At 43.4% G+C, this 27,211-nt stretch overlaps 1 protein-coding gene across 9 annotated transcripts in view; it reads left to right on the forward strand.

Annotated features, from left to right (window-relative positions):
• STRBP (spermatid perinuclear RNA binding protein) overlaps positions 1–27,211 on the forward strand; it is a 307,353-nt gene that overhangs the window by 173,243 nt on the left and 106,899 nt on the right. For all 9 annotated transcript variants that reach the window (XM_033959926.1, XM_033959928.1, XM_033959924.1 and 6 more), the window contains exons 8-9: positions 15,177–15,288; positions 22,849–22,946. In XM_033959926.1, the coding sequence (XP_033815817.1) occupies positions 15,177–15,288; positions 22,849–22,946 (210 nt within the window). The remainder of the gene's footprint in view (positions 1–15,176; positions 15,289–22,848; positions 22,947–27,211) is intronic.

The raw sequence follows: 27,211 nt of genomic DNA on the forward strand, positions 1-27,211 counted from the left end.
ACGCTTTTTGAACTCTTTCACCGTTTTCTTCTCCACTACCTCCTTCAGGAGCGCATTCCAGACATCAACCACCCTCTCCATAAAGAATTGCCTTACATTAATTACTCTTGAGTCTACCACCCCTCAACCTCAAATTATGTCCTTTGGTTTTAACATTTTCCTTTCTCTGGAAAACATTTTGTTCTACTTTAATACTTTTCAAGTATTTGAACATCTGAATCATATCTCCCCTGACCATCCTTTCCTCTAGGGCGGGGGTGTCCATCCTTTTGGCTTCCCTGGGCTGCATTGGACGAAAAAAATGTTTCTGGGGCCGCGAAACGCTGCAGCAAGACAGAGAAGGGAGCCAGCAAGACGGTAAACACCCGGGGGCAGCAAAAGAAAACACTGCATCGCCCTCGACCGGGCCGCACAAAATATTTCATGGGGCCGCATGCAGCCCTCGGGCTGCAGGTTGGACACCCCTGCTCTAGGGTATACATATTCAGGGCTTCCAGTGTCTCCTCAACTTCCTACCATTTTCATCGCCCTCCTCTAGACTGCTTCAAGTCGTCTTATGTCCTTTGCCAGATACGGTCTCCAAGTGGGGCCTCACCAATGACCTGTATAGGCACATCAACACCTTATTTCTTCAACTGCTTATGCCTCTCTATAAAGTCCAGCATCCTTCTGACAACAGCCATTACCTTGTCACACTGTTTCTTTGTCTTTAGAGCTTTGGACACTATCACTCCAAGGTCCCTCATATCAGCCTCTCACCTCCCAGCACATAAGACTTGTTCCGATTACTAATCCCAAAATGCATTACTCTACATTTCTTTGCATTGAATTTTAGTTGCCAGATATTAGACCATTCCGCTAACTTTTGCAGATCCTTTTTCATGTTTTCCACTCCCTCCTCGGTGTCTACTCTGTTACAAATCTTGGTATCATCCGCAAAAAGGCAAACCTTTCCTTCTAACACTTCAGCAATGTCACTCACAAACATATTGAACAGGATCGGCTCCAGCACTGAACCCTGAGGGACTCCACTGCTCACCTTTCTTTCCTCCTAGCGAATTCCATTAACCACCACCCTCTGACGTCTGTTCGTCGACCAGTTTCTAATCTAGTTCATAGCTTTGGGTCTTAACAAGTTTGTTCAAGAGTCTCCTGTGAGGAACTGTGTCAAAGACTTTGCTGAAATCTAAGTAAATTAGATCTAGCATATGTCCTTGATCCAAATCTCTGGTCACCCAATCAAAAAATTCAATCAGGTTCATTTGACACAATTTACCTTTAGTAAAGACATGCTGCTTCGGATCCTGTAACCCATTAGATTCTAGGAATTTCACTATCCTTTCTTTCAGCAACGCTTCCATTATTTTTCCAACAACCAAAGTGAAGCTTACTGGCCTATAGTTTCCTGCTTCATCTCTGCGACCACTTTTGTGAATAGGGACCACATCTGCCTCAAGAGATTTGTTGAACAAGTCTTTAATAGGATCCGCCAGAACCTCTCTGAGCTCCCTCAGTCTGCTGTGATGGATCCCGTCCGGTCCGATCGCTTTGTCCACCTTCAATTTTTTAAGTTGTTCATAAACACTTTCCTCCATGAACAGTGCAGAATCTACTCCATTTTCGTGTGTAACTTTGCCAGTTCTTCTCCAGGATTTTCTTCCGTGAACACAGAACAGAAATTTTTGTTTAGCATGTTTGCTTTTAACTCATAACTCTCCATATATCAGTTCCTAGCATCTTTTAGTTTCGTAGTTCCAATTTTCATCTTCCTTCTTTCACTAATATAGCTTAAAAAAATGTTGTCTCCCTTTTTTACATTTTAAGTCATTTGCTCTTCTGTTTTCTGTACACCACATCTAGTTCTCTCCTCTTAATATAACTCTGGTTACTTGTTTAAAGAAATTGATCAGATTCATCTGACAAAAATGACCTTTAGCAAAACCAAGTTGCCTTGGATCCTGTACCCTGTTGGATTCCAGAAACTGCACTAGTTTTTGTTTTAGTAGAATTTCTGTTAATTTATTCACCACTAAAGTCAGATTTACCAACTTAGTTCCCAATCACCTCCTTATTTTTGCTTTTATAGTGAAGAATCATATCTGCCCATCAATGTTTCCTCTAAGGAATGGCAGGGTGCATGCAAATTTTTTTTGTGTGTGTGAGTGACAAGCTCTAAAAAACCCCAATTTTTGATCAAGTATTAACAATGCACGTCTGTATATGGCACTAAAAACCATCACACATGTGGTAATTGATTTAGTTAAATTTTTTTTGTTTAATTTTGTTTGAAAGGCAGTCGAGTCAGTATTTATGTGAAAGACCATGTGAAATTTGAGTGCTCACGTGCTGCCTTGTCACTAGTCAGTCCTTCAGGACCACTCTCAGCACTGAAAAAAGCATTGGAGAGGTCAAGCAGTGAAGTTGCCAGAATTTCTCTATCTGGCCCCATCATTAACTGGCTGCTTACCAATGGTCTTCTGAAAATTGTCTTCAGTAAACCTCACTTCATTTCCTATTTGTTTTATGTAGTCTTACTGTGATCCCATCCTCTGTAAACAGTGAACAGAAATATTTGATAAGCAATCCTGCTTTATCATCCTTAGCTTCTACTGTACATATTTCTTCTTTTCATCCTTGAGTGTCACAATGCCACATTTGTGCTTTACCTGTCACTAAAGTGTTGTCCACCAATTTTACTATCTTAGTTATTTTTCTTCCATTTGCATACCCTAACATATAACTAGCAGATTTTAATGTACATATCCCTAAAGAAATTGTCAATATTAAGATGCAGACAGTAGTCCAGTAGTGAGATGGGGGCTATCTAGCCTTTTACACTGAGTGTCACATATTTGATTATTTCCCAATTGGTGAAACGTCGTATGTGTGTACTTAATACAGAGAGCACCTAACACTCAGGGAATAGTCTTGTCTTTGGAGACTAGAATAGCAGACTTGAAGGAGATGAGGCAGATAGATGTTTCTTGAGGAAGCCAATAGGGACATAGTAAAGAAGTCACACCTCCAGTCTAGCAACCTCTATGATGCCAGGGAAAAGAAAGGTCTCTTGGAGAGAGCATAACCATGGAGAGGTAGGTAGTGATCCTGTAGCCATGCCCGCCCTCCAAGAAATGTATTATCAATTTGCACTGAGGATGTGTCTTCAGGGACTTCTGCCTAGATGGAAGAGTTAGGATGGATGTCGTAGTTAGAGATTTGATAATTAGGCATATGAATTGCTGGGTGGCTGGTGGACTTGAGGATCGCTTGGTCACTTGCCTGCCTGTTGCAAAGGTGGAAGACCCCATGCCATCATCTAGATAAGGTTTTAGATAGTGCTGGGGAGAAACTTGCTGTCTTGGTACATGTGGGTACTAATTACATAGGAAAATGTGGTAAAGAGGAAAGCAAAACAAAAGAGCAAATATTCTCTGCAAAGTCCACACAACACAGCAAAACAGCAGAGAAGACAGTTCTTCAATAGTCAAAAAAGGATAACTGAGGAATCGTACATAAAATTTCCAAAAATCTTTAATCAAGTAAAATTATCTAGACTCAACACAAGCCATCTTTCTACCCTAAGGTCTATTTCAGAGAAAAGTGACTAAAATAGTTAAGGGGCTGGAGGAGTTGCCGTACAGCGAGAGATTAGAGAAACTGGGCCTCTTCTCCCTCAAAAAGAGGAGATTGAGAGGGGACATGATCGAAACATTCAAGATACTGAAGGGAATAGACTTAGTAGATAAAGGCAGGTTGTTCACCATCTCCAAGGAAGGGAGAACGAGAGGGCACTCTCTAAAGTTGAAAGGGGATAGATTCCGAACAAACATAAGGAAGTTCTTCTTCACCCAGAGAATGGTAGAAAACTGGAACACTCTTCCGGAATCTGTTGTAAGAGAAAACACCCTCCAGGGATTCAACACAAAATTGGACAAGTTCCTGCTCAACTGGAATAAGCACAAACACCATCAACGCAGGTGCCATAAGGCAGTAAAAGGGGCCAAAAGAGACTACGAGGAAAAAATAGCCAAGGAGGTGAAAAACTTCAAGCTATTCTTTTGATATATTAAGGGGAATGACCCGCGAAGGAAGCAGTGGGACTGTTGGATAACCATGGAATAAAGGGAGTGCTAAAGGAGGACAAAGCAATCGCCGACAAACTGAACATTTATTTACCGAAGAGGATATACACAGCATAGCGGAACCTATCAGGCTATATGCTGGAAAAAAAGACGAGAAACTGACAGGGTTGACGGTCAGTCTAGAAGAGGTATACAGGCAGATCGATAGGCTTAAGAGCGATAAATCCCCAGGACCGGATGTCATCCATCCGAGGGTCATCAAGGAACTGAAAGGGACTATAGCTGAACTGCTTCAACTAATAGCCAATCTGTCGATCAAATCGGGAAAGATTCTGGAAGGTGGCGAATGTTATGCTGATCAAGGTTTGAGGGGAAATTCGGGAAACTACAGACCGGTGAGTCTGACCTCAGAACCGGGAAAGATGGAGAGGTGCTGATAAAGGACCACATCATTGATCACCTTGACAGAAACGGTCTAATGAGGACCAGCCAGCACAGTTTCAGCAAAAGCAGATCTTGTCTGACAAACTTGCTGCACTTCTTCGAGAGAGAGTAAACAGGCAGATAGACAAGGGCGACCCAGTCATCATTGTATATCTGGGTTTCCAGAAGGCATTCGACAAGGTTCCACATGAACAACTACTTCGGAAAATTGCGAGCTATGGAATTGAGGGTGAAATACTCACGTGGATTAAAAACTGGCTAGAGCATAGGAAACAGAGAGTGGGGGTAAATGGACAATACTCGGACTGGAAGAGCGTCACCAGTGGGGTGCCGCAGGGCTCTGTGCTTGGACCCGTGCTCTTCAACATCTTTATAAACGATATGGACATTGGTACGACGAGTGAGGTGATTAAATTTGCGGATGATACGAAGTTATTCAGAGTAGTGAAGACGCAGGATTGCGAAGTTCTGCAACGTGACATAATCAAGCTCGAGAAATGGGCATCGACATGGCAAATGAGGTTCAGCGTGTAAGTGTAAAGTGATGCATGTCGGTAACAAAAATCTCATGCACAAATACAGGATGTTTGGGGTGGTACTTGGAGAGACTTTCCAGGAAAGAGACTTGGGAGTTCTGATCAACAAGTCGATGAAGCTGTCTGCGTAGTGCGCAGTGGCGGCAAAAAGGGTGATCAGAATGCTAGGAATGAGTAAGAAGGGGATCACAAACAGGTTATCATGGTGCGCCCTCACCTGGAGTACTGTGTCCAGAACTGGTCGCCATACATGAAGAAGCACATGGTACTACTCGAAAGGGTCCAGAGAAGAGCAACTAAAATGGTTAAGGGGCTGTAGGAGTTGTCGTATAGTGAGAGATTTGAGAAACTGGGCCTCTTTTCCCTTGAAAAGAGGAGACTGAGAGGGGACATGATCGAAACATTCAAAATACTGAATGGAATAGACTTAGCAGATAAAGACAGATAGTTCACCCTCTCCAAGGTAGGGAGAACGAGAGGGCACTCTCTAAAGTTGAAAGGGGATAGATTCCGTACAAACGTAAGGAAGTTTTTCTTCACCCAGAGAGTGGTAGAAAGCTGGAACGCTCTTCCAGAGTCTGTTATAGGGGAAAACACCCTCCAGGGATTCAAGACAAAGTTGGACAAGTCCCTGATAAATTGGAACGTACAGTGGTGAGGCTGGGCTCATTTAGAGCACTGGTCTTTGACCTATGGGCCGCTGCGTGAGCTGACTGCTGGGCACGATGGACCACTGGTCTGACCCAGATGTGGCAATTCTTATGTTCTTATGTACGCAGGTGAGGTTGGGCTCATTTAGAGCACTGGTCTTTGACCTGGGGCCGCTGCGTGAGCGGACTGCTGGACACGATGGACCACAGGTCTGACCCAGCAGCGGCAATTCTTATGTTCTTAAAATTCTTTATAAGTGATTGACTGAAAATGGTTTGCTTGAAAAAAAAAATTCTGCTTTCAGTCGATCACTTATAAAAGTTGATCCTCCATCTTTAAATAATTTGATTTACACATTGTTTTACATAAGAATTATGACTCCTGATGCAGGCCTTAGGGCCGAAACACAGCTTGTGTCGGGTCTTGATACTTTTACTTGATTAAAGACTTTTGGAAATCTTATAAATGGTTTCTCAGTTATCCTTTTTTGACCATTGGAGAACTGCTCTCTACTGTTTCCTATGTTGTAGGGAGGTTCTGGAAGCCAAATTTAGGCTCAGGTAGGAAGCTAAAATCCAGAACTTACAGAAGTGCTTCCCATTCCTCATGCGGGACGAAAAAGACAAACAAAACTCTGGGATCTCAATGCATGGATGTGATGATGGTGCAGGGAGGGGTTTTTAGATTTGTTAGGAACTGGGCAACATTCTGGGGAAGGAAGAGCCTATTCCACAAAGATGGGTTCCATCTTAACCAGGGTGCAACCAGACTGCTGTCATCAACATTTAAAAAAGGAGATAGAACAGCTTTTGAACTAGAAACTGGGAGAAGGCTGACAGTTGCTTCAAAGAGCATGATTTAGAGCAAGGTGTCTTTAAAAGATATCACCAAGCATTCCAATAGTGAGGTTGCAATAGAGAACATAGTATACCAGGTGTCTTTAAATACAGAGCAGATAGATTTTAAAGATTGCAAATGATCACCGTCAACTGCTGAGAAATTTGTAAATAGGAACGATAAACATTGTTTGAAATGTCTGTATACAAATGTCAGAAGCCTAAGAAACAAAATGGAAGAGTTAGAATATATTTCATTAAATGAAATGATAGATAGGCAACTCTGAGACCTGGTAGAAGAATGATAATCAATGGAATACTGACATACCAGGGTATAAATTAAATTGCAGTGATAAGTGGATCAAATTGGTGAAAGCTTAACATATGTTAACAAGGGCCTTAAATCGAATAGACTAAAAATTCTACACGCCTTGGAAATCCCTATGAATAGAAATTCCATGTCTAAAGAAGGAAAAGGATAGTGATAGGACAGATTCTGAAATGTTATCAGAAATAAGGGAGGCTAACAAACTGGATAACACAATAATATTGGGTGATTTCAATTACCCCGATATTGACTGCTACTACTACACTATTTATTATTTTTACAGTGCTAACAGGTACACGCAGATCTGTACATTAAACACACAAGAGGTAGTCCCTGCTCGAAAGAGCTTGCAATCTAATTATGACAGACAAACAGGACTAATTAAAGGTAACATCAGGGCATGCTAGGGAGGTAAAATTCCTTAATGAAATCAAGGATTGCTTTGTGGAAACAATTCTAGTGGAGCATATGATTTGGTGCAGAAAGTAATGGTGCTGGGAAATGCCCTGCTGGAGCTGGCCACAAGCAGCCTGTTTACAGTGCTGTCTCTGCTGCCGCTGCTGCTTCAGGAGAGCCACAGGTAAAAGATATCAGCTCTACAGAGTGAGGGGTGTCCATTGGACACCAGATCTGGGTGGGGGGGGGGGCTCAAAAGTATTGAGAGGAAAGTAGATGGATGGATGCTGAACCCTTAAGTGGTGGGGTGGGGGATGATAGAGGAAGAGAGAGTGACTCAGACTAGAAAGTTATGGTATGGGGCATAGTATTAATTAGGCCTATTTTTAATAGTAATTCTCAAGTATATAGAAACTGCATTTATCCGGCATCCACCACATTTGCTGATGGTACAAAGTTGTTCAAAGTTATTAAATCACAAGATGATTGTGAAATATTGCAAGAGGTCCTTGAAACTGTGAGACTGTGCATCAAAATGGCAGACGATGCTAAATGTGAGCAAGTACAAAATGATGCATGTGGGAAAGAGGAACCCAAATTATATCTGTGATGCAAGGTTTTACATTGGGAGTCACTGCCCAGAAAAAGGATCCTAGGTATCATCGTTGAGGATACGTTGAAACCCTCAGTTCAGTGTACGTCAGCAGCTAAAATAGCAAATACAATGTTAGGAATTATCAGGAAAGGAATGGAAAACAAAGATGAGAATGTTATAATGCCTTTGTATCATTCAGTCACACTTTGAATACAGTGTGCAATTCTGTTTGCCACACCTCAAAAAAGTTATAGTGGAATTAGAAAAGATACAGAGAAGGGTGACAAAAATGATAAAGGTGATGGGACAACTTCCCTATGAGGAAAGGCTAAAGTGGCTTGGGCTTTTCAGCATGGAGAAGACTGCTCAAGAGAGATACGATAGAGGTCTATAAAATTACTGAGTAGAGCGGGTAGATGTGAGTTGCTTGTTTACTCCTTCCAAAACAACTAGGACTAGGGAGCATGTAATAAAGCTATTAAGTAGTAGATTTAAAACACATCGGAGAAAATAACTCTGGAATTTGTTGCCAGAGAATGTGGTAAAAGCAATTTGCTTAGCAGGATTTTTTAAAAGATTTGGATAATTTCCTATAATAAACCATTATTAAGATGGACTTGGGAAAATCCACTGCTTATTCCTGTTTTACTCAGATCTTGCCAGGTATATATGACCTGTGTTGGCCACTGTTGAAATAAGGAAACCGGGTATGATGGACCTTTGGTCTGTTCCAGTATGGCATCTATTATGTTATTTAATATTCTTATGACTGCATTCATTACTTCCTCATATTTTCTTAGCTTCCACCAATATTGTTGCTTCTTTTCCTTTTCTTAGCTCATGAAGAGCACAGCAACATCCTTTTCCTCTTACTTTTATTTTCTTTCCTAACAAGAAACTTTGTTCCTCCTTTTCTGTTTCCTTCAGATGTTCCCATCCAGTTAATGACAACTTGAGGTATTTCCCTATCTTGATTAAATTAACTATAAGAATAGCCTTACTGGGTCACACCAATGGTCCATCACGTCTTCACGGAGGCCAATCCAAATCACAAGTACCTGGCAAAAAGCCCAAATAGTAGCTGCATTCCATACAACTAGATGCCATATCACTGCCCACTACAATATCAAAAATATTCTTTGCATTCTTATACTAGGTCCAGTTCTGTTACCTGTGTAGGAACAGTTCTCCCTGTAGAGAATCCATGATCCTCCCTATTTCTGACATAACAGCCAGGGTATCTCTTCCAACATCTGGAAAATTTAAAATAATATTTCAATATCATTTCCTCTTTCATAACAATACTATGCATGCCATTGACTAAATCTCTATTTCCAGTGCAATAGGGGAGACATTCTAGACAAGTGGGCCACATGCCATATGCAGAAGGAATCCAATCCGGATTTTCTCTCTGTGACTCTGCTCTACTTCAGTGTGCTCTCTAGCTCCACCTACAGTTTTTCCCTTCTGAATGCGTGCCAGCAGGAAGTGTTTGTTCTGCTCCCTACTTTTTATTATTTTATAAGGTGTTTTTCATCCCATTTTTTAGGAATTCTTCTGCTCAGAGCAGTTATTCGGCTCTGCCTTCATGGAGAGCTCACAGACTTCAATCTGCAGCTGACAGGCCAATCCCAGACGGTGTCAGCCAGCCTGCATCTGCTTCTGAGGAGTTTGGGCTGTCCCTGTTTCTTCTACTGCCAGACGAAGTTCAGTGCAGGCTGTGATTTTGGCACAAATTTCTTAGCTGCGGCCATCTTGGATTTATAGCTATCTTTTTTTCAAAAGCTCCCTGCTTCTCCAAAACTGCAATTTTTGTCTCCATACTTGTTGGGATGAAGTCCTTGGGCTCTCTTGGTGTGAATTCTTGCCAAGATTGCACAAACTGTGTTTTTGGAGTGTTGTTGCATCACGTGTTGCAGCCAGGAGTGGCGGCAGTGCAAGACTTAGCCTCTTCCCTGATTCAGCAGGTGACTAAATGCTCAGCTAGCCTGGTGGGGCGACTTTATTTTCAGGGCTCGGCATAGTTGATGGTTCCATGCGTAGGGCTGTGGACCCTCCACAGCCTCAGAATCATATTCTTCCGTCATCTCAGGGCGACTGCGCCCCAGGAGCCAGAGACCTTCACAGACTTTATGGCATGTTTGCGGAATTCATCTCGCAGCAGACGTTCTTCCCCTGCACAGTCCAACTTCGCTTTTACTCTGTCTCTAAGCAGTGTTGCCTCTATGGGCATGTCTTCTCAAGCTGCCGCTGTTTTAGCGCTGCCTGATCCTGTTCTGGGTGATACTTTGGATGACCAGCTCATTGGCCCTTTATGCTCCAGAGGCATGGGAGTTCAGGAACTGTGTTCTGGCTCCTCAGAGTCCTTGGGAGCGGCTTTGCCGAATCTTATGTCTGTGCCTCTGCAGGAGTTGGATTTGGTCTCTTAATTGTCCACTTTTTCCTCCTGACTTTGTGCAGTGCACACCCATTCTTCCACCTTTCCCTGACATCCTGCTTTGGCCTTCTTAATCGGCCTTCTTAATCTCAGAGCAGTATGTCTCTCTGGAAGGAGTTCTTAAGATAGCGTGGACACTGTCTCACTTTCATCCGCTGGCACAGGAGTGTCAGCATCTTCTGGGTCAGCCTAGGGTAGATTATTGAGTTGTGCAAGTGACTTATGGATATGCAGGACCGCCAGATGGATGTTGTCTTCTGGAAGCTTTTGCTGCAGCTGCTTTAGGCATTAAGGCTGCTTTGGTAACTTCCTTTGTCACTCACACTTGTCTGTCTGTGAAGCTTTCTCCTCACCTTCTTTTGTTTTCTTATTAGAGTACTGGCTAAGGTGCCAGTGTACTCCGTTTTTGCTTGCTTGATGCTCTGGATCTGACAATGAGTTGCTCATTCCACTTACAAGACTCCTTTGGCTAAACTTTCCTTTACGGAGCGCTTTTGGTTTGGCAAGGGACTGGATGACTTCATGTATTCTGATAACAGACCCATATTCTCTAGAGGTTCTGGTCACTCTCATTGTTTGTGGCTCTGGGTGATTCCACCCATATGTGACTGCCACGTCTGTGGAATTTTCCCAAAGCTCCCAGAAGCAGTACTCCGACTTTAGGCACTTCCAACCTTCTGACTCCCATTTCACACACAAAGGCTCAATAGGAGGTAGACTATCAGTTGCCTGCCAGCCTAGGCTTACCTTTTGTCCAACCTGTAGGTTTTGGACATTATTCAATCAGGCTTCACATTGGACTTGCCTGGCTTGTGACGGATTGGTTTGTGGACTCTCCAGCAAGTCGACCTGCCACAGCGCTCAAGGTTCAAACTACTGTGTAGTGCTTGCTTGATATTCAGGCTGTAGAGCCAGGGCCACCCGTTCTCTCTGGCTATGGCGGCTACTTCATATACTTCATAATGCCTAAGAAGGGCTCCAACGCTTGAGAGCCTGTTCTGGATCTCCAGTGTTTAAATGTGGCTCTCATGGTTTCACGCTTTCACATGGAGACAGTGCAATCTGTCATTGCATTGGTGACCTTGGGAGAGTTCCTCGTCTCTCTAGATTTCACAGAAACTTATGTGCACATGCTGATGTTTTCAGCCACACAGAGTATGCTTGCAGTTTCATGTTAAAACATCAAATCATTGCCAGTTCTCAGCTCCCCGTACCTTCACCAAGGTGATTCTGGTCATGGCAGCTTATTTATGGAATATGGGTCTGCCAGTACACCCTTACTTGGATGACTGCCTGAACAGAGCTCCCTCATTGGCTGAGGGTCACCATACAGTGGATCCGGTGATCCCCGTTCTGGAGGGCCTTTGTTGAATTGTGAGCTCTGGGCGGAGCAGTTTGATGCCAACACTGCCTATGAAATATCTGGGTGTTCTCTTTGAGTGACTGTGGGCCGCGTCTATCTTACAGAGGCCAGCTGACAGTAGCTGTGCTTAGTTTCTTCCTTCTTGTAGGATCCTGCTGCATCGGCATGGGGCTGTCTTCAGGGCCTAAGGTCCCTGGCAGCTGCGTTGGATGTGATTCCTTGGGCAAGAGTGCAAAGGTGCCCTGTTCAGCATGCCTTCCTCTCTAGTTGGCTCCGCACAAGACTGCGTTACAATCCAGGCAGTAGACCAAGTCCCTTGCCGGAGAGTCACCAAGAGAGACCCTCTCTGGCTGAGGAAGCTTGTCTTTTCTTTCTCTGGACAGTATGTCCTCTGCAGGCATTTTCTGCAGCACATATGGCAGGAGTTTACAATGTACCAGTTGACTCCCTCAGCAGGCAGGCTTTGGTTACGGACAACTGGGAGCTGTTCTCAGCGGCGTTCCAAGCTCTTCTGCAGCGCTGGGATCGTCCTCGATTTATCCTCATAGCCAGGCACAAGACAGGTCGATGCCTTGATTCTTCAGTGAAAGATCTGAGCCCGACAACACAGATCGCAATCCTCTTGTGCCGCTGTGGCCTCAGTAGATTCACCTGTATGCCTTTCCTCTCTGGCCCTTGATAGGCCAAGTCATTCAGCTGATAGCGACTCTTCTGGGCCATATTCTGGTGGCTCTGGACTGGCTTCGAAGGCCACGGTATGCAAATCTGCTGTGTCTTCGCAGAGGTCACAGCCTTTGGTTCCACGCCCCTCCAGACCTGCTATCTTAGGATCCGGTCTCTATGCTCTTGCAGCATGGCTTTTGCATGCGCAACTTTAGTGCACACAGGCTATACGGAGGTAGTTCTTGCTACGCTTCTCAAGTCTATGAAGTTGACTGCTATGTCTGCCTACACTGGGGCATGGCAGACTTTTCAGCATTGGTGTGTCCTGGAACTGACGGAGCCATATTCCACTCCAATTTCAGTGGTTCTTGCCTTTCTTCCAGCTGGCCTAGATACAGGCCTCACTGTGGCATCCATTCGTATCCAAGTGGCTGGGCTCTCTTGTTTCAGAGCCCAGGACGGTCCTTTGTCTTGGGCGTCTCACCCTTCTATTGCCAGATTTCTGCAAGGGGCTCTTTGCATTAAACCACTGTTCCCTTTGTGGGACCACAATCGGATGCTGTCTGACTTTACCACAGCTCCCTTTGAGCCTATTCGGGATGCTTCCCTCTTGGCCTTGATGTTCCCGGTTGTCTTTCTGGTCGCTGTTACTTCAGCGAGCTATGACTCCAAACTTCAGGCTTTTTCTTGTCGAGAGCCATGCTACCGATTCTTGGTGTCTGGTCTTCCTTGCACATGGTTCCTTCTTTCCTGCCGAAGTTGATTTCAGCTTTCATGCTCATGAGGATGTGGGTTTGCCTATTTTTCAGTCTACTGGTTCCAGGCCACAAGATCGCTTCTTTGCTACCTGGAGGTCACTAACAACTTTCGTCTCTCTGACTTGTTTGTGCTGACTCATTCTGTTGAGTGAGGCACTCCCGCTTTCAAGGCCACCGTTTTTCCAGATGGATCCATAGGGCTATTTTGTCAGCCTCTATTCTGGCTGGGACTTAGTCTCCTGTCTCCATTAAGGCGCATTCATCTAGGACTATGACTTCTTCGTGGGTCTTAGTGCGATCTCCCTTGAGGAAATCTGCATGGCAGTAATGTAGTCCTCTTTGCACACGTTTGCCAAGTATTACAGAGTGTATGTGGCAGTGAGACAGGACTACCTTCGGGTCCTCAGTTTTCCGGGTTGGCACAGTTAACCTGCCCTAGCATTTAGGGATTGCTTTGGTTTTTCTTACTTGTCTAGAATGTCTTCCCTATTGCACTGGAAAAAGAGATTATGTACTTACCCGGGTAAACTCTTTTCCAGTAGATAGGGCAGACATTCTAGACTCCCATCTTCCTGTGCCTGCCTACTGTCCGTTTATGCTTCTCCAAGTTGCTTCTTGGATGTTAGTTAGCCCTTGGTCTGGGAAGACTGTATATATGTCACTGTTTTATGCAGGGGTCGTTTCTGAACTCTTTTGATGCATTTATTACCTGTTTCCAGTTGTTTTCATGTTTATTCTTGAGCAGAACACTTGTTTATGGTCTTCATTACCATGGGTGTCTCTACTTCACATTTATACGGTGGCTCTCGGTGCTTGGGTACTAACTGTAAGTGGAGCTAGAGAGCCCACTGAAGTAGAGCAGAGTTGCAGAGAGAAAATCCAGATTGGATTCCTTCTGCATATTGCACGCGGCCATTGAGATACTACCCACTTGTCTAGAATGTCTCCCCTATCTTGTGGAAAAGAACTTACGAGGGTAAGTACATAATCTATTGTGACCCACTTTGGGAAAGGCAGGGTATAAATAATCTCTTTTTCTTCTGCCTACAAAGGAGGCCTGTGTGTCATATGAATTAATATTCCATTCCATTTTTCTCCACCATCTTTCAGTGCTTCTTGTTTATCTGTTTAAGCCCCGCAGTTCTGTTGTTTTGATAATGTCCTTCCTTTCTTCCTACTCTGATCTTCTGGAATATATTATAGCCTGATAAAACTGTATCCCGGTCATAGGGCGCTGTGTAACATGTCTCCATGACTTCCACTAAATCCAAGTCAGTCTCTTCTATTACAGCCACTTGATCTGGAGCTTTATTTTATACACGATAGACATTAGTATATACAGTTTTTCAGATCTTTTTTTCTTATTTCTGTACAAGGTATTTTACTGTTTGTTAACCAGTCTCTGACAGTTCTACTTTAAAGCCCTCTACATTAGACTAGCCAGTGTGTTGCAGAAGGCACATTGCCAGCTCTTTAGGAGTGGGGAGAGTAAACAAATAGGGAAGCATTAGCTTGAAGAGGATGGGGATAGAGATAGGATGGTGAAGGTTAATTGATGAGATTGATTGGACTGTGTATTGGTGGAAGAATGTATGTTCTTGCAGACAAAGTGGAAGAATTGTGGGGGATATATGGACTGGGGAAGAGGTGATGGGTGAAAATATTGGGATAGAGAGAATAAGTACGAGGGAGCAGACTTTGTTTTTATGACATAGGTTGCTCTTGGTTGGCCTCATTAAAGAATTCTCCTCTTCCCTCAAAATGCCTGGACATTGGCCACCTTGGTAGCCTTTGTTTGGAAGCTTGAGAAATGGTAAATACAGTACTACTATCCTAGTTAAGCTAATCTATGACCCAGGATTCCTCTGTATATAGGATTCTTGGATTTTAATTAAATGAAAACGGTAATGATTTTCTTCACCTACCTGTCATCTAGTATTTTGTAATGACATAGAACATTGTAACATTGTTTCTTACCTTCAGATAGGATATAAATGCTATTTAAATGATATTTTCATTTTAAAACTTCTATAGTGAAGAAATACACTATTTCCTTCTCTGCCCCTAATTTTCATCATTTTTTCCAGCCACTAGAACTTATATGTGAAAAAGCAATAGGTACATGCAATAGACCCTTGGGTGCTGGAGAAGCCTTGCGGCGAGTAATGGAGTGTTTGGCATCTGGAATTCTCCTTCCCGGTAAGAATCTACAAATCATAAAGAAAAGTAAAATAGGTTTTAATATGCATTCCATTAATTCTTAATTTTGAACTTAGCAGCATAGTCATATACAGTGGAACCTTGGTTTACGAGCATAATTCGTTCCAGAAGCATGCTCGTAAACCAAAATACTCGTATATCAAAGCGAGTTTCCCCATAGGAAATAATGGAAACTCACTTTGATACGTTCCCCCCTCCCTTCCCCGAGGCCAGCGGCGCTGCTCCCCCCCCCTCGCTCGCAAAGATCCCCCTCTCCGCGCGAACAGGCACCTCCCGCTCAAAAATTTAAACTTACCCCCCATCTGGCACCGGCACGCAGCCCACAGGACGTGCCGGTGCCGCTAGAAGATCTTCCCTGCTTCTGCTGGCCTTGAGCATGCATCTGCGCAGGCCACGAGCAAACTAGGAGAAACAACGTGTGGTGGGGGAGAGAGGGAGGAGACAGAGGGAGAGGCAGAACAAGACACTAAAGGATGGGTGGGGAGTTGGAGGGGACACCTACAGCATACAGTCACAGCTACGTAGAAGTCATTCTTGCCCCCTCCCCAGCACCAATCTAGAACCCTCAAATATTGCAAACCTATCAAAGATCGCAGTTCAACAGGGGAATAAACTTCAGCGGCGAGTCCAAGGACCAGGACAGGACCCAGATCCAAAGAGGAGAGGGGTCTCCTAGGCCCCTTTCCCTCCTCCCATGAGCAGATCCCTCGACACATTGCTGCTCCCTCAGACGGGCTCTATATTGCCCCATTCACCCCCATGGATAAATCCACGAACACATTACTACTACTCCTGCTCCCCGAGGAAGTCTCAGTGGCGCCTCCATTCTCTCCTCCCCGGCCGATCGGACACGTCGCTGCTCACCTGCAGGAGTGCGAACCGGACCCTCCGAGGCTCTGATCACTCCGAAGGGAACAAAAGGGCACAGCTGACAGCGCCGTGCCACGCCACACCTAACCACAGCGCCCTACCGCTTTCCCATTGGCCGCTCTACCCTTTCAATCCGAGCAGCCCTCTTCTGTTTACCACCTCACCATTGGTTGGGATTGAAGGGGTGGTGTCTCACCCGCTCACTAAAGCCCGACACCCTGGCTTCCTGGCCCTTGTGAAGGCCGGTAAGGGAATACGATTGGATGCCAGTTATAATGGGAGGGGCCAATGGTTGGTGGAGGGGGTGGGAGTGCTCAAGGCCGGCAGAAGCAGAGAAGATCTTCTAGCGGCACCTGCCAGACAGGGGGGTAAGTTTAAGTTGTTCGGGCGGGGGGTGCCGGTTCAAGCGGGGGGGCCTTTGCGAGTGGGGAGGAGCGATGCCGGGTATCGGGGGGGTGCTCGCAAATCAAGTCAACACTCGGTTTGCAAGACACGTTTTGCGAGAATGTTTTGCTTATCTTGCAAAACACTCGCAAACCGGGTTACTTGCAAACTGAGATTTGACTGTATGTGTGAATATATATATATATATTTTTTTTTTTTTTTATTGTTACCTAAGCTAAATCTTTTTTTCTAAATGCTGAAGTGATGTTTGTAAATGATGACTTCCAGAACCATAGTATAATAAAACTATGGAGAAACAGGAGTATTTGTTTCCTAGCTCTAATTTATGACTCATTGTGGACCTGTGTAAACTTTCTTAGCTTTAAAATGTTTATTTTTCATTTCATTATGGTTACTTATTCACAATTCCAATGCATGCAATAGACTGACATAGGCAGTTGACAGTAATTTTAATATAGGCTTGTAAAGAAAGTGAGTCCTGACTGAAGCAAATCCAGAGTTAATAATCATGTCTATTATTGTTTTTTATTAAAAGGTTTTAAATATGAAATTTGTTCATTTATATGTATTTCATTTTTAGGTTTTGCAGAAAATGGTATTGTATTATGTATTTATTACAATTTTATTTCACAAATTCCAGGATGATGTGTATTACATCAATTACAGTTTATCAAATATTTTAATCTATTTCATTTTATGCATAATTGATTGTTTCCATAAGATGCTCTTATGTATAATATATCCTTGATATTCTTTTAATGTTAAATTTAACACTAGAATGTATTCAGGGGTGCATATTCGTTTAATTGTATTTATTTGCAACTGTTATATTTTGGTTGAATTATCAAATGTTACCTTTACTTGTTTTTTCATTTGCAGTTTAATGCTTTTAACTATAACAGCAAATTCCCTTTTTATTTAAATTTCATCACTTTTAAACATCTTACACCATCCATTTACAGACTTACCTCATAACGTTTTATCGATTCCACATTTTGGCCCGATTCTGTATAGGATGCCCGGGAGAGGCGTCCTATACAGAATCAGGCCTACACTAACCCCGATTCTGTAACCGGCATCCATGTTACAGACGCCTGTTACAGAATCGGGTTAGAGTAGACGTGGCCACTGCACTTATCACGGCAAGGGATCTCCCTGCCGCGATAGATACAGCGGCCACAGCCGCCTGTCATCATTCCCCCCCCCGATCGGCGGCAGGAGGGTACCCAACCCCTCCTGCCAAAACGCCGCTCACCCAACACCCCCAATTGCCGGCAGGAGGGTGCCCAACCCTTCTTGCCGAAGGACGTTCCCCCCTCCGGACCCCCCATGCTAACGCCCCCCCCCCACCCACATTAATACCCCGCATTGATCCCCCCTAACCTCTAATTGTTGGCTGGCGGGTCTTGCTGCCATCCGGCCGGCAGACCCGCCTTGTCGAAATGAGGCGGGCCCGCCCCTTCCCAGCCCATCCCTGCTAAGTCTAAGGCCTGATTGGCCCAGGCTCTAGGAGCAATTCTTTGTCTACTTTTAATTTATAAAGTACGTTCCCGCAGCATTCTTTTACTTTGACTTGAAGAGTTTGGGATTTTGCGGTTCACCATTGGCGGTTTCACACTGCTTTCCACCAATTTGTCTGGCTTAAAGATCTTTATTCTCTTTAATGCTTTATGCAATGCATGGAGGTTCTTTAGGTTTCCAATTTGAAAATGTTAGTTTGCAGCTCTGAGTCTATCAATGATCTCCGTGTACGCTCACGTGGTGTCTTTTCACCTGTGTTTGCACTCACGTTTCAATATTGGCAATTTCCCTTAAGTTTCTTTCACTGTTTTTTACTATATTGCTTGTTTCCTCATTGGTCATTTTTTGTAAGTCTCTATACCGAATCTTACTACATTTTTTTTCAAGCTCTTTGTAAACACTATGCAATCCATTCTCCATGATTCTCATTTATTTAACGGTAGCTAGCAGCTTTAAGGATTTTAAGTTATAATATTTTATATTTTATTTATATTTGGGTATTTTTGTGATTAGTAGTTTTTTTCCTTAATCTTTATTTCTTTTTCATCTTAATGTTCCAATATTTTGCTTTGTGCTCAGGTTTAGGAATGATTTCTACTGTTTTTAAGAACAGATTAGGCTCTGTTTTGGGTCTAAGGACTTTTTTCTCTTGGTCTAATTGGTTTACAAATGCGCATTTCTCACTACCTGGTCCTTATTTGTGCTTTCATTGTTATGTCTAAAATGTTTATTTGAACATAATTTTTGACAAGGTTTGCATTATGTTTTACAAAGTGGAGTTTAGCCATTCAGGGCGTCTATTTCTCTTTTATAACTACATATTGTTTAATTCAGCATCCTCATTTTTATTGTAATGTCTAAAATATTTATTTGAACATAGGTTGAACATAGGCTGGGCATTGTTTTTAAGATATGTTTAACAAGGCGTACTTCAGCCCTGCAAGGCTTCCATTTTCCTTTTAAGATCATATATTGTTTAATTTAATGTCCTTTATTTCGGTTCTCCATGTTTTAGTTTTTATACATCATTTTACTTTATAGCTCATTTATTTTCTTTTTTCCAGTATTCACACAACATTCTATGCTTTATGCGTTGGCGTTCTGCTATTCCTGGCATCAGTTAAAATTTGAATCAGGACTTGAAAGATAAGTCTCTATTAAACTATTTATTCAAGCTTAATAGCTGGATTTCTACAAAGTATAAGCTAATTAAAGAATATAGCTACTTAGTAGTGTACGGGCCTATGAGGAAGCACCAGCAGCAAAAAGCCCCATAAATTGATATCTTGTGTATCTGGGGTGCCGCTTCTGACGGCTCTATAAACACTACTTGAGGATTTTTTGGTAGTCATTGAAAGTATTTGACTGCAAAGCTATGCAAATAATATTTCAAAATAAATCGAATGATTTGCACTTTTGTGAATTTTGGTATGATAGCAAATCTTAAAATCTTCTCAGCTGGTTTAAGCGATTGATTAATTCTTGTGGCATTCAACATGTGTCTATCCCCTTTATGATATTTCATATCGCACTGTGCATTTTGAATCTTGGCATATCACCATTCACTTGAACTTATTATTTTCTTCATAATTTTCTTCTATTTTGCACTACATAATTATACCATCATGATCTATTCTAGAATCTCTTTTAGTGTCTCAGTAAAAAAAAAAAAAAAAAAGAATTTACCGTATTTGCCGGCGTATAAGACGACTTTTCAGTACCTTAAAATCCTCCCCAAAGTCGGGGGTCGTCTTATATGCCGGGTACTGTTTAAAGAGCTGCACGGGGACGCCCCCTAGGGTCGCGGGGATCCCATGGGGACGCCTCCGAGGGTCGCGGGGCTCCTGCGGGGCTGGATGCTCAGTCTTCTGGATGTACGCGGCTCTTCTTCTCCCTACCTTCTCTGCTTGCAGCACAGAGCCGAACGGAAGTCTTCCCGACGTCAGCGCTGACGTCGGAGGGGAGGGAGGGCTTAAACAAAGCCCTCCCTCCCTCCGACGTCAGCGCTGACGTCGGGAAGACTTCCGTTCGGCTCTGTGCTGCAGGCAGGGCAGATAAGGAGAAGGAGAGTAGCCTCGCGGTTCGAGTGGCTACCAAGGGAGAGGGGCTGCCCGCCCCTCCCCGCCCCGGTTGCAGCACAGCCGGCCAGGTTCCCTTACTTTTGTGGCACTTCCCCGACCGACCGATAACAGCCCGGGTCCGACAATCCTCCCTGCCCTGTAGCCGCGAATCTAAATTACCTTCTTACAGCTGCTGTAAGAAGGTAATTTAGATTCGCGGTTAAGGGCAGGGAGGTTTGTCGGACCGGGGCTGTTGTCGGTCGGTCGGGGAAGTGCCACAAAAGTAAGGGAACCTGGCCGGCTGTGCTGCACCCGGGGCGGTAGAGAAGGAGGGGGGGGCGAAGGACTGCTGAAAGGCCATGGTGAAGACAGGAGGGGGGGGGAAGGACTCTGAAAGCACTTGAAGACAGAGGAGGGAGAAGGAGGCTGAAAGCACATGGGGGAATACAAAGGGGTGGAGAAGGACGCTGAAAGGCCATGGGAAGGGTGGGGGGGGGGAGAAGGACACAAAGGAAATGAGGAAGAGAGAGTAGGGAGAAGACGCTGGCAGGGAAGAAGACAGATGCCAGACTATGGGGGGAGCAGAGAGAAGAAGATGGGTGCCAGACCAATTTGGAAGGGGGAAGAAAGGGAGAGGCACAGTAACAGAGCAAATGGAAGATGCAGAAGGAAGAGAGATAGTGGATGGAAGGAATTGAATGAGAACATGAGGAAAGCAGAAACCAGGCAACAAAGGTAGGAAAAGAATTCTATTGCTTTAGTGAATTAATTAAAATTGTTGAAATAAATTCTGATGTTCTTTTAAGTTTTATTTGTTGTGCAGAAGGTGTGCGGAAGAAGGGGTAGTCTTATACGGCGAGTATATAACAAACTCTATATTTTAACTGTAAAAGTTGGGGGGTCGTCTTATACGCCCAGTCGTCTTGTACGCCGGCAAATACGGTAATTTCATATTCCACAAACATCTATCTTGCAAAATTTTCACCTCTAGTCTCATAATTTATTATTCGCGGACATCATCTCTCCACGTGCTACCTTTATTTTTTTTCACATTCACCTTCATCACTCACATTCCATGGTTATTTTATCTAAGTATTTAAACACACACACATATTTCTCCATGACCCCTGAAGAAGGCATTCATAGCCAAAATATGGAACGTGTTGGGTCTGCACCACAACCCATTGATGTATGCTATAGGGATTGTTTTTACATGCACTGTTTGGAATATTGTGAAGAATAATTATAATAAACATTGGCAGGTTTTATTTTGAGGCCCTCGGTATGTTTATCATAATCAAAAGTAAAATAAGAGTTTCTTGATCATATGTCTTTAGCTATAAATTACAATATTATTATTAAGACTTAGTCAAAAGAAAAGATTTATAAACTATAAAGAGTTTTACCTCATGCTAAATTATCATTTCTTTAATAAGACATTAACTATTTTTTCTGAGGCCCTCCAAGTACCTACAAATCCAAAATGCGGCCCTGCAAAGGGTTTGAGTTTGAGACCACTAATGTAGTGGATGAACAGGAAAATAAAGTGTATCCTTTTACAAAGGTGCACTAGCGTTTTTAGCGCACGCACCGGATTAGTGCACGCTACCCGAAAAACTACTGCCTGCTCAAGAGGAGGCAGTAGCAGCTAGCACGCGGCATTTTAGCGCGCGCTATTCCGCTCGTTAAGGCCCTAACACACCTTTGTAAAAGGAGCCCTAAATGTTGGAAATGCTCCTGATTCCAGCAACAATGACTGAATCTGTTGCAGTAACAGTAAGATTCTTGAGCAACTTGGCACGTGATGGAAGGACTTTGCAGATGGTAAGTGTCTGATCAGCAGATAAGACTTGTTGCTACATCAAAGGCAGACAATGTACTACTACTATTTATCATTTATATAGTGCTGAAAGGCGTACGCAGACACAAATGATATCATTTAACAATGTTTCATTTAAATCAAAAAGGAGCTTCAGCAGGTTTTTTTAATCATTGAATTTAGTTGCCAGTTTTCTAAGATGAATTAAGTTTTTACATATTGGTAACTAGCATTTTATAGATGCTGTTTTGTTTAGTTGGGACAGCCTGCTTAAGGCTAGTCTCTAGAGAATGACACAGGGACAAAGTTTGTCTCTGTCCTCACGTCATTCTCCTGATTAACATGGGCATGTTTTCATAACCATACTTTGAACATATTAATGCTGTTCTGTCTCATTAGAGGTATACATCCCATTTTTAAACAGGCGTCTAGTACAATGTTATCTACTGATTACTCCATAGATCCTTGAGAAAAAAGTCTTGTCAGATACTGGTACATCAATAGAACTCCAATACTGGAAGAGATTAGCATGCCATCTATTCTACTGTTTAGTGGAAACGATTAATAAAAAATTGGGTATCTGTAGTTTGCATTGTTAGGTCTGAGATCTTTAGCCCTGCCAAAGTCTAAACAAAATAGCCATCTTTATTGATGTCCTCATTGCACTTGTCTTCAATTATGGCATTTTTTTGCCTTGTGTCTTTCTCTTGGAAGATTTACTTTGCTATTTCCCCCCTATATGGTTTATCTGTAACTGACCTAGACAGTTCAGGAGAATGTCAGAATTCAGTGAAGAATCCCTTGTTTATCAAGTTTCCTCTGTCTTAAAAAAACAAACTAATGCTGTCCTCCTGTATTCTGTAGGTGGTCCCGGTCTGCATGATCCCTGTGAGAGAGAACCAACAGATGCTATTTTATTTATGACAGTTAAGCAAAAAGAAGAAATTACACACAGTGCCCAGGTATAAAATCTTTGTCATTTTCTAGTGATGTGCTAGTGAATACTATAAGATCATTTAATTTCCCTGTAAAATACAATTTCAATGCAAAATTACAATAGTCCTTAACTGTGTGTAGTGCATCTTCATCCATGAGAACTGCAGAAGGCATTTACATTTTCAACACTGCCTCCATGCATCATCGGGCACTCCCCTTTCTCCTCAGTTTTTTCCTTCTGCAAGCGAGTTGAAAAGGTATCTTTTCATCTCTGTTTTTGGATTTCTATCTGATATTTTTTTGAGGCTTCAGGTGCTAGGGAGGCTCCCAGTATTCTTAGGACAACTCTGCCTGGGAGAAGCTTCAGGCTTAGTATTCAGAGCTCTGTAGCTGGGTGAGCCACCCTTGCTAAAGGGCAATTGTATGGCCAGCTAACACTTGCTTCAGCTGGGGATTCAGTCCCTGGGAGCCTGCTTGCCCCAGTGTCATTCAGGTACTTGAGTGCAAGCTGTATATGACCCCGTGTTGGTCCGGAGACCTTGCGGGTAGTGACTGCATCTCTTTGCCCCCCCCCCCCCCTCCAGGGAAGAACTTGAAGGCTAGTAGGGTAGAGGGTTTCAGGTTTTTTCAGCGTATGTAAAAGGCAGCCTGAAGAGACAAGTACCTGGACATCCTGCTTGTCTGTCTGAGAAAGAAAAGCTTCCCCATTATCCAGCAAGAATGAGAGCTGATCCAGGAACAGCACATGTCAGCACTATGAGTACAGCCCATTACTGTCTATGGAAGATAATGGGGTAGAGTTTCTGGCTCTTTCTTGAGGGTTCCCCACCACTAAAATCTTGATACCAGAACTTTTTGATTGTTATTGAGGCTCTCCCAGGCCAAAATCGCTGCCACAGTGGCCATCTTGAATTTCCCAATTTTATTTTAAAAGCCTCTCTCTGCCTCAAAAAACTCTCTGCCTTTGTTTTTGACTAAAAACAGGATGGATTCTCCAGGTGGTTTAACCCCTATATCATGCCAATTTTCTGCTGAATGGTCTCCTGAGGAGCACCTGTGTGTCACATGCCTTGGGGAACATGAGGGGGGGAGCGGTGGGCTTAGCTCCCTTCCCACCCAGTTCCTCCAGAGAGAGTCACAGCTCAAGATGTGGATCGTAAAGCCCTCCTAGAGTCTTCAGATTGTGATATAGCACTGTTACCAAAACAAATGTGCAGATATCCCAGCCACTTGGAGGAAACTTGAAGAGGTCCTCTGGGAACTCAGATGTTTGATTCTGATTTTGTGATACTAATGTGTGATGCTTATTAAAAGTATAAACAATCCTCTGTTCCAGCTGAGACTCTGCTGGTGAGCACACAGAAGGGATTGGCCTGGCAGAGTCTGGCTGTTTCTCAGGAAGAGGGTATGCAGAGTTACTTCCTCTGTAGGGTACACAGTTTCTTGTGAGGGTGATTCAAGCTAGGAGGCTGTAGCAGCCCTAGACCAAGGATAGGATATGACATTGTGCAGGCTTTTTAAGCTAGCCAGCTTAAATGAAGTCATTACAGTCTCTGTGGGAACTAGATTGAGGTTCCACAAACTGCTTCTACACAGTACTCACTCTTGAGCTCTGAAACTCAGTCTACATTTTTTTCCTTTGCATCCTGAGATCACTGCGATGCTGATGGAGCATTAGGAAATGCCAGAAGGGCCCTTGCAAGGGGCTAGAACGATGGCAATTCTATACCTCATGACTCCCGTTTTCCAGCAATTGTTTGCAATACCTAAGATGGATTCTTCGATGGAACAGGTTATGAAGCGTACTTCTCTTCCCAGTGAAGGCAGAGTTGTCCTGAAGGATGCTCAGGACTGCAGGCTGGATCTGATTCTCAAAAGGCAATTTGAGGCCTTGGCTTTGGGTCTTAAGGCAGCAGCAGCTTCCTTCGTGGTACATGCCTGTCATAAAATGCTACGCCAGGCACGGATTTTGGAGGTGAGCACATACCCCCACATGGTATTATCAGGGGTGGATTATGTCGCAGACCCCATGTATGATGTGTATAAACTCACGAGCAAAGTGTTTACTCTATTTGTGCCCACTGGAGTCTGGAGTGTCAAGTCATGAACATAAGAATGGTCTATCTAACCCAGTATCCCATCTTCCTGGAGGCCAGGCCAAGTCACAAGTACCTAGCAAAAACCCAATCCAGGGCAAGCAGTGGCTTCTCCAATGCCTGTCCCAGCAGACTATGGACTTTTCCGCTAGGAACTTGTCCAAACTTTTTTTTTTTTTTTAAACTAGCTACATTAACCGCCCTTACCACATCCTCTGGCAATGCATTCCAGAGCTCCTTTCTAGGCTACAGGTGGCTTCCGCAGTCTTCAGTGAGCTTCTCTTCACAGAAGTCATTTCAAGGGGCTAGGCAGAGGTAGGGTGCCTCTTGTCAAAACCCCACATCAGGTGCCTGTTCAACAACAACTAATTCCAAAATGTCCCAATGATGCCAAATTTCTCTCTGATCTTCCCTGTATGGACAGGTGACTTGAAGATTATTGAGAGGCCTGGGAATGGATTTGCACAGATGAATGGGTGCTGGACATCATTCGAGAAGGCTACAAGCTCAAATTATTTCAGCCTTTGGTGCAGTGGCTGCTGCAAATTCAGGCAGTGGAAGAAGTACTGAATGCCGAATCAGGCTTGGGCAGATAACTGTATATACTTCATTTTGCCAGCAGGACAATAATGCGCTCTGGTGGCCAGCCTCTCCTATTTTCGAACTTGATTGGGGAGAGGTTCCTTGGCCTCTCACCTATATATTTCCAGGTTTTTGAAGGGAGCAATGCGGTTGCATTCACCTGTTCATCAAACTTGTCCTTCTTGGAACCTTAGCTTCATATTAAGAGCCCTAAGTAATGTACCGTAGAAGCCCTTACAGGAGGTTGCGCTATTAGATCTCACTCTAAAGGTGGTTTTCCTGGTGACCATCGTTTCAGCTAGAAGAATCTTGGAGCACCAGGCCTTGTCATGCTGGGAACCATTCCTTAGAATCACAGATGCAGGAGTGTTCCTACGTACGGTTCCCTCCTTTCTACCAAAGGTGGTGTCAGTGTTCCATGTGTATCAGGAAGACCGACTGCTAGCATTTCAGGCCACAGGCATATAAAAACAGGATTAAGTAAGTAAGTAATTTATTTCTTATATACCGCTAAATCCGTTAAGTTCTAAGCGGTTTACAGAGAAATATGCATTAAAGGATACAATAAAATAAGATAAATAAATAAGGAATTGGTACTTTGAAATTCCCTTACTGTCCCGAAGGCTCTAGCGTGACTAGATGTCAGTAGAGTACTCCATTACCTGGAAGCGAAAAATTATTTCTGACTTTCAGATCATCTCTTTGTTCTAACAGGTCCGAACTGGAGAGGAAGGCAGTCCTTGATTTCCAGATGTATACAGGCGGCTATTTCTTCTGCTTATATTGGATATGGTATGTGTCTGCCCATTTTTTTGAAAGTCTGTTCCACCAGAAGTGTGACATCTTCATGGATGGAGTACAAGACTATACCGCCAGACGAGATTTGTAGGGTAGCTGCATGGCCCTTTACTAAATTTTACAGAGTGAATGTGGCTGCACAAAGCACTTCATTTTTAGTTCTGTGGTACTCACAGCAAGCTCTTCTATCCCACCCTAATCTCAAGGGACTGCTTGGTATATCCCACATGTTCAGGACTTATGTGCTTTTTGCACTGTAATGGAAGATTAGGTTATTACCTCAATCTTTCCAGTAGAAAAGCACATGTCCTGAAGCCCAACCCTATCAGTTTTCAGTGTAGCCTGCTTGTAGCCTCAGACAGGTATGTTGCTGTAGAGGCTTGTTTAATGGCACTCAAACAATACAAAGCAATTTGAAGCTATGGCTTAAGAAATACAAGAGTATCTATATATGATTGCTCTTGACCATCAGAGCCGAACAAGTGTTAGTACTGGTTGCAATCAAGTAGGTGGTTGTTCCACTTTGTTGATGCTATGTTGTATTTGTTAATAAGATGTGTTTTCTTACAGATCAGATCAAAGGTATATGATCAGGGAGTTCCCTGTGCCCCTCCTTGTTATTTTTCCTCTCTCGGGGATTATATCTGCTTTGGTACAAACTGAGGAGAGAGGGCAGTGCCTAGTGATGCAAGGAGGCGGAGTTGAAAGTGTAAATGATACCTTCTGCAGTTCTCACAGGTGAAGATGCACTACCCACATGTTCAAGACTCGTGCTTTTCTACTGGAAAGATTATCAAGGTAAAAATATAATCTAA

Source organism: Geotrypetes seraphini, chromosome 10, assembly GCF_902459505.1.
Source record: "Geotrypetes seraphini chromosome 10, aGeoSer1.1, whole genome shotgun sequence".
Classification (NCBI taxonomy): domain Eukaryota; kingdom Metazoa; phylum Chordata; class Amphibia; order Gymnophiona; family Dermophiidae; genus Geotrypetes; species Geotrypetes seraphini.